The sequence below is a fragment of the Triticum aestivum genome, chromosome 2A (genome assembly GCF_018294505.1).
Source record: "Triticum aestivum cultivar Chinese Spring chromosome 2A, IWGSC CS RefSeq v2.1, whole genome shotgun sequence".
Taxonomy (NCBI): domain Eukaryota; kingdom Viridiplantae; phylum Streptophyta; class Magnoliopsida; order Poales; family Poaceae; genus Triticum; species Triticum aestivum.
The window spans coordinates 449717204-449725362 of NC_057797.1; the positions used below are offsets into that span (position 1 = coordinate 449717204).

Sequence of the window (8159 nt, forward strand, 5' to 3'; positions counted from 1 at the left end):
CACCCTTCAAAGTATTTAAACTACTACTTCAGTTTTTGTATACAACAAGACCACTATGAAAATATATTTTGTAGCTATACAAGGCTACCAAGAGTAACCGATGCAAAAATTGATGACCTTGCCTCATATTAGCAACTCATGGTTTAACTGCTCGCATGCATGCAGTGAATGACAATAATAGTCTCAACTACTTTCTCCCTTTGTTCCATTCAATTTTCTCTAATTTTCATGTGCCCTATTAATTAACCTAGTAAACAAAAGACAAGTTGACTTACAAAACAGATATTAATTTTTATCTTGGTACCTGTAATTCAAGTACTTCCTCTCTCTCAGTTTACAGGGTGTGCACGTACCCCTAGATCGTCAATTTGACCAACCTAATACAAGTCATATATTACAAAAAATATACCAATATAAACTTCAGATGTTCTATTTTCAAACGGTATAATTTTTGTGTTATATAGTTTATATTAGAGTGATAAAATTGGCAATCTAGGTATACACGCAGGACTTGTAAACTGAAAGGGGGGGAGTATGTGGTCTTGTATACTCAGACCTCCTCCAATGCAAAGGTGCTTAGATAAGGTGATAAGTGCATTAAATACCTTAGCAACTCAACTCCCCAGTGCATAGGTGCTTAACTTGTTGTTGCTAAGCACACTTTATTTAATAAGTTAACACTTAAAGTCTTTCATCCATTGGTCAAGTTATTTCATTTAAATGGTTTACCTAGGTTCACACATTTGGCATTGGTTCTTCCCAGGTCACCAAAGTGCTCTTTCTCCTCCTTAATTATTATGCCATGCCAATTTTTCACTTATGTAACATGCTTAGCACCTGTCCACCATGGAGCACTAGGAAGAGCCTTAAGTAAATGAAGGGAGTATGCACTTTGGATCCGTAATAACTTCATTCAGGTGTTCTTAAATTGCATCTTACAAATGGGGTCAAACCCAGAAAATCATCTCGCCATAAAACGGTGTAAATCTGTACATTCTTGAAATCTTTGCTCCACGTCTTACAGGCCCTTCAAAGCTGAATAAATGATTGTTCCATGAAGAGAAAATACGCACTATCAATCAACAGGGAAACCAAGAAATCTGTTTATCAGTGCCACAACTGGCTTGGCCTCTCCTGGCACGTAAGGCTGGAGCGTCTTCAGATCCATCGCCTCGACGGTCTCCCGCAACGTGTGTGGATGGGCACAGAAAAGGTGATTCCTCTCGGCCAGTTCCTCTGCTAGCTCGCTTTGGTGATTGTCCATCAGGTCTTCATTCACAACCACGATAAGAGGTTTGCCCAGTCGCAGCGTCTCAAATATGCTGCCAGAACCTGTCAGCAATAACAAGTTAAACAAACGATGGATTGGAATGCTTTTTCCAACCATTCATGTCGCTAAAATGCAACACGGGCAGCATATTATATTTCCATAACCCTCTCGCTCTAAAATATAGCAAGTTTTCCAACAACAAAAGTCCAAAAGACTACATACAGATGCAACTACAAGTCCTGATTCCATGATCACTAGTGACTAATGCCAATTCAGCAGGCACCTTTGTCCGCCTTCTACAAAATTCACAGGATAGTGCACGATAGTGACCACCTAGTAATGGACATGTGTCGAAATGCTAGTCTGTAGTATTTATTTCCTTCTCGCCAAAAAAGTTACTCCTATTTGAAGTTGAAACTCCAAATCCATAAATAATGACAGAAGAATCAAAATCCTTAACATAGATTTCTACAGGTTTAAGAGTTGTGACAATATCAGTGTGAAAGAGATTGCTTAGGGCTATATCATTACAACAACCAATATACATAGGCCAAAGGATTCACCATCAAATAATCTGCTTCAAGTATCGTTCCATTATAGTTTCTCAAGAAAATAAATCTATTATTCAGATTTGATCATCACCTGCATGACTGATGACTAAGGATGCTTCCCGTATGTTGTCAGCTATGCTTGGTGAAAAAGTGAAATGCTCAACTTGAAGACTTGAATTTCCTGAGGCCTATATTCAAGAAGAAAAAACTAAATTCATGGTACATTCACACACTTATAACCGTTAGATACAAACTACAACCAATGATTACGGTACAGTGCAGCAGAAGATATTAGATAGTACTATCCTAAAAAAAAGATATTAGATAGTACTATGTAAGAACTAGAACCTACGTAGGCCTTCTGCCTTGCCAACTTTTTTTTGAGGATCCTGCCAGTTATTAAAGTATATAGTTGCAGTTATTATTCAAAAATCAAATTATCTCCTGGACTTAACAAAGTGGTGACGTATCGAAATGAAGTTTATACCCACAAGAAATCAATTACTCCCTTTGATCATAATAAGTGTCATGGTTTTAGTTCGACACCACGACACGAGTAAGGGAATCTCCAACGCTAACCCGCAAACCGGACACCACATCCATCCGCGGACAGCCGGGGGGAGGGGGGGGGGGGATCCGCGGACAAGGATGCGGGAGCCGGCCATGCAAAAACATTTCGAAGTTTATTTAACAAACCGGGCAAAATTTAATCAAATTCATTCAAGTTCTGGCATAATTTACATAAACGGCCTATATTTCGGCCGTTTTTACTGAAAACTAAAAAAACTGCTTGTACTGGACGACCACCTCGTACACGTGGCCGCCCTGCCCGACCGCAATGTCGTCGCTGTTCGTGCCGTCACCGTCATCCCTCCAGCTGTGGTAGGGCGCCGGTGGGCCGCGACAGCCTTGTCCGGCCGTAGCTTGCACTTGCGGAGGAGCCGCTCCACTTCCTCCTGCGCGGTCGGAGGGCCGCCGCAGACAATGCCGACGGCACCTGCGGAGCACAGGCGGCGGCCTTGCCCCTGCCAGCGTTGGCGAAGGAATCGCTAAGCAACCAGTCCTCACCGATCTTGGCAAGCTCGCCGTCAAGGCGGCGCTTGGCTGCAGTCTCCGCGGTGGTGATGGAGCGGTCGAGGGCCCAGGTGGCAGGGAGGTCTGGGTCGTTGCGGACCCATTGCGGCGCTGCGTCCAACTTAGCGAATGCGGAGCGTCGGGCGGCGTTGCGCTGCTCGCAGCGTGCCTGTTGCCTTGCCGCCCGCTCCTCCTCGGACCCGACAGCCCTCATGCCTTGGTGATCATGGGCGGCAGCTCGTCCTTGACAAACTGTCCGTGGCGGTTTTCGTGGGGCGGCGACACAGACCCGTCAATATGGGCGGGCCTAGCGGTTGTGTGCTGGCGGCGACGCTGGCTCCTCCTTCACGCGGTGCCTGACATGGACGCTGCGGTTGCGTGGCGGCTCCTCCTTGATGCAGCGTCCGATCTGGACGCAACCTCGGTTGCGCGCGGGTGGGGGGTGCGGTCTCCTCCTTCACTCGCCGGAGAGGGGACACCGGCTCCCTCTTCATGCGGTAGCGAGGTAGGGATGGCGGTTCCTCGACCGCACGCGGCTGCGAGGGTGGCACCGAGCCCATCTGACGGAGCGATGCTTCGTCATGAGCTCCATCTGACGGACGAATTCCTAGTCCGTCAGAGTTGCCTCCGCGAGGAGGCGTAGCTGCTGCTACGGCTGCTGCTCCTGCGGCGGCGCCTGGTCCTCCTCGTCGCCGAAGGAGATGATGATCTCGTCCTTGCCAGAGGAGTCGACCACTGTGGATGCCGAGGGGCCCCGAGAATGAGGGCGGCGGCGCCATGAGCCGCCTGACGAAGAACTGCTGCCGTCTCCGCCCGCCAGCGCGGAGAACCATGACTTCGACATCGCTGGAGTTGGAAATGCTCGGGAAGGAGGGGCTTGGATATGTGCATCGCCGAGGTACGACTTAAATAGCCGTGGCCAGGCCATGCGAAGGGCCGGTCAACCCGCTTCAATGCGGCGCAGCAACCGGAGTTGGTTTCTCGGGACGCGTCGTCTGCATTGAAGCGGCAACGCCCGAGATGTCGTGTCCGTCAGCGTTGCCCTCCCGTCCGGTCACGTTGCTCGGCATCAATACCGGCCGCTGCGTGCTCTGGACCGGCATGAATGCGGCGCGGGCGTTGGATGGAAAGCGCGGGAGAGACAGGATGTTTTTTTGGGTCGGCCACGACAATCAGATGTGGGCGTGGCAATGGTCCAGACGCCCGCAAAGCCCCCCCTTCCCCCAGTTTTGTTTCCGGTTTGCGGGAAAAAGCACGTCGGGAACGGTCGGCAGACTGATACAGGCCCGTGTTGGATGGCAAAACACGTCCGGACCACGCGGTCCGGACGGTTGCAGGCGGTTTGAGGGTCGGCGTTGGAGATGCCCTAACATATAAGCGAGTTACTTTCCTATTTTCCCATCAGATCCTTCATTGTCCCAGTTTATTTCCACCTTCTATTGCACAATAGCCTAATGCTCTTGTAACCAGATTCTGGTATTCCAGTCTATAATACTATATATAAAAGGCACCAGTTCACTAGACCATAATTTGATCTTTTCCATTATGAGACTTCAAATTATCATACTACCTCTGATCCATATTACTTGTCTTAGATTTGTCTAGATACGGATGTATCTAACACTAAAACGTGTCTAGATACATCCGTATCTAGACAAATCTAAGACCAATATGGATCGGAGGGAGTAGTTAGCACACAAAAAAGTAAAACATTGTGAACTTGCCTGAAGTCTGGACAATCAAACTTATCTCTGCCAATGTGTTATCCTAATGTTGCCTATGTTCCCTTTTTTTTTTGCCACCTTTCCTGTCTAGCTTTATCATAAATTTTGCAAGTCTGGAATTTTGTTCATGTGATGCATCAAAAGATGTAAATGATTGTAGCATTAAAAGTGTCAGCATCTATAAGGATGCCACAATTAGTTACAAATATCTTCATGCAATTTCTTTCCACAAGCAATGCGCAATTTACACCTAGATGTCAGATCAGCAGTTACAGATCTCAGTTGGTCAGATACTATGTCCATTTAAGGATTAATAAGCAACATTACAAATCAATTACTCCTTGCAGTAGTAGAACCTGATGAGATTGCAAAACATTATCGGACTTTCCCTTCTTACCTATTAAGTATGCTGTAGATTGCGATTTTGATAACAAAATACTGCATTGACTAAAAGGTGCAGTCGGCCAGTCACTAAGCAAAACCACACAAAGAAAATTGACTGCAAGATGGAGACAGATGTTACCTTGGATGGCTTGTATGTTCCTCGGCCCATTTGAATCAGAAGGTCTGTGTAACCTTTCTGCAGTAGTGCTTGTTTGAGTTCCTCAGAATCTACCACTTTGACAAGAGCATCGAAACATGTTGTCCCTACTGTGACAAACACCACTCGCCTTTCTCTATCTCCCATTCCTTCTGAAAAGTAAGCTCTGTAGAAAAACAAGTCAGTATCAAGGTTTTTTTGTTGTCAAATACAGTCAGAGTCACGACTATAGACTATAGTCGTGATCCAAAAAAAGGTGTGTCCTTTTATAACATTCTTATTTTCAGATCCCACTTGATCCAATAGCACGGAACAACTATCTTCAAAATAGATTCCTGCCACTGGGCCTCACCGAATCGAGACACGCATGGCTCCGCGTTCATAGTCACCGACTAGTAGGAGCAAGTCGCCTTCCATATGTGTGGCTCGAATCATAGAAGCAAGCCACAACCGCTACACCGGCAAGTGCGTAGTCGCAGCAATTAAGCACCAAGCCCCCAACTAATCGGCGACTCAATATCACTTGTTAACATTTAAAAGGGAAACTAAAGGAAACGGATACAGGATACTACCTCTGATTCAAAACGTAAGTTCTTTAAAATTTAATGCTAGTAAAATGTTTCTAAGTTTAAACATGTATAAACAAAGAATTGCAAGAATCCATAAAAAAACTTAATATTGTTAGATTTATCAATACATATACTTGCAATAATGTATAATCATTTTTATGTGTGAGAACATGTTTGCACATAAACTGATGATCAAAAAATAATAATCTTGAAGACTATGTCAAAGTGTCAATGTCCAAAAAAATTTACATATTACACCGGTGGGAGCTGACTTATGCTTGTACATGGGTTAAGGCACTGAGTTTCCAAGCAAAAGAAGACTATTTATCTATAGGAATGTAAAAAATACTTAACCAAGCAAAAATGTTTATTCCAGTTTATATCTCATCCAATGGTTATGTTCCACCTTTGCCTTCCATTTCTTCACATCTTGAACGACCCGCCAGCACACTTTTATGTGTGTCAATTCGTACAACACTTGCACATGCTCTTTCATCCAATTCATTGCATCTAATCCACAAGATGTCCCTCATTACTGAGAGACTAAAACGTTAACAAGTCGGCCTTCAAGATTTAGATGGCAATTTGTCATAATTATTCCTCCCTCCGTTCACAAATAGTATAAAACGTCCTAACTTTTTTGTGAATCAGATGTATGTAGACACGTTTTAGTATGTTTGTTCACTCATTTCAGTCCGCATGTAGTCCATACTGAAATATCCAAAACATCTTAATATTTGTGAACGTAGGGAGTACTAATTTTGTTGCGAAAATAGTTTTGTCAATTATGCTCGACTATGTGCTGTGAATTCCCCATGCTAGTGCTAGAGTTGATACGTACCAAACAAAATCGCGGCACGCATGAAACCCTGAAATCACCCAAATTGGGGAACTAACCAGATACATGGGGCATCAGAATTGGGAGAGGGAAGCTCACCTGAGAGGAACCTCCCTCCCTCGATTCGCGGACGGGAGCGAGCTGGGGTCGAGCGGAAGGCAGGGCGGGGCGGGACGGGATCGCGCGGTGGAGGACCCGCGGGGGCGGGAGGAGGACCGGCGGGCGGAGCGGGAGGGTGGAGCTCCGGCGGCGGGCGGAGGGGAAGTCCGAGCGAGCGAACGAAGCGGGGCGGCGTGCGTCGTTCTGAACGGACTGAAGAGAACAGAGGAGCGGGCTGTACAAACAATAGTCGGATGTCTGAGAGTAAATTACATAGAAGTACCGCAATTGAGACATTGAAAGCAGATTAGTACCAAAATTGATAATTTTTATGTGTCAGTACTAAGATTGGGGCGAGCCGTTGCAAAAAAGACTAAAAATGTGTTTTATACGTATTGACAGAAAAGCTGACCGGTTGGGCCCGTCCGTCAGGCGCCACGCTGACCAGTGCGCGCGTGCCCCCGCGCTGACTAGGACGAGGCCGGCTCGCACCGTTTAGGTCTCGCTGGTGCGACTGAGCCAGACCCCGACCACGCTCTGCCCTCGCACCCTCGCCGGCGGCTGCCTCCCCGCCCGCCCCGCCGCCCGCCACAACACGCCGCCGTAGCCTAGGCTCGAGGTGCTTAGGCACTGTCACCTCCCCTGCGGCTGCTCCTCCCTCGCGCCCTCCTCTCCCCCCCCCCCCGGGCTGTTGTGCCTCCCTAGGCGACGATGGCCTCGGCGACTCCGGCAGGCGGCGATGGCCGGGGCTATGTGAGCGGCGGCGACCTCCCCCGCTTAGGCCTCGATGGCAGTGGCGGCTACTCCAGCTCGGAGTACAGTAGCGAGGACGAAGATTTTGCGGAGCGGCATTGTCGATGGAGCAGAGGCTGCAGTTGGCGCGAATTTGGGTGGCCAACCCTAGCACCGCCCATCACTGGACTCATGGCTTCGGTGGTGTTCTGTAAGTGGTCAACTGTTCCATTCTTGCTCACTGAAATTGGGGATTAGGGTTAGGTTTCTACTGCCTGCATGTTTAGCACTCTAATAGCTAGTCCTAACTAGAGCAGAGAAGTATAGTGGATTACATTGTTATTTGTTAGTCCAAATTGTCATAGCAGCATTATGTGTTACCTAACTGGAGCAGAGCAGAGCATCATTAGTGGCTTACATTGTTATTTCTTAGTCCTAACTAGAGCAGAGCACCATTAGAGCAGAGCACCATTAGACCAGAGTAGAGCAGAGAAGCATAGTGGATTAAATGAGTCCTAACTAGAGCAGAGCACCATTAGTGGACAATTCTGTTAACTACTTATATGAAAATACAAAACATCAGTTTGCTGTGAGTTAAGTACCCACTCTGTAATTATGGTTGCATTGAGATAGTTGTTTACATTGTTTGATTTTGTAGTAATTGTTTAGTTTATTCATATTGCAAGGCTAAATTAAACAAAGCTTTGTTTATATGTTAGCCTATCTGTTAAGAAAAATTGTTTATTAACTAATTTTGTCTG

General features: G+C 46.5%; 1 protein-coding gene across 1 annotated transcript; it reads right to left on the reverse strand.

The window, feature by feature from the left end:
* Nucleotides 1-891: 891 nt before the first annotated feature.
* On the reverse strand, nt 892-6905 carry LOC123188950 (UDP-N-acetylglucosamine transferase subunit ALG13 homolog). The gene is made up of 4 exons (XM_044601240.1): nt 6667-6905; nt 5143-5326; nt 1913-2009; nt 892-1332 (listed from the first exon to the last, which is right to left on the reverse strand). The coding sequence occupies exons 2-4, from the start codon at nt 5305-5307 to the stop codon at nt 1076-1078; spliced, it is 519 nt and encodes a 172-aa protein (XP_044457175.1). The 5' UTR covers nt 5308-5326; nt 6667-6905; the 3' UTR covers nt 892-1075.
* Nucleotides 6906-8159: the final 1254 nt, after the last annotated feature.

What these genes read in the sequence shown, in the direction of transcription:
- LOC123188950 (XM_044601240.1), bottom strand. Translation starts at nt 5,307, where the DNA reads ATGGGAGATAGAGAAAGGCGAGTGGTGTTTGTCACAGTAGGGACAACA. An exon ending in GAACATACAAGCCATCCAAG is followed by an intron (nt 2,010 to 5,142) that starts GTAACATCTGTC and finishes TCTTGAATATAG; the next exon opens with GCCTCAGGAAATTCAAGTCT. An exon ending in CTTAGTCATCAGTCATGCAG is followed by an intron (nt 1,333 to 1,912) that starts GTGATGATCAAA and finishes TATTGCTGACAG; the next exon opens with GTTCTGGCAGCATATTTGAG.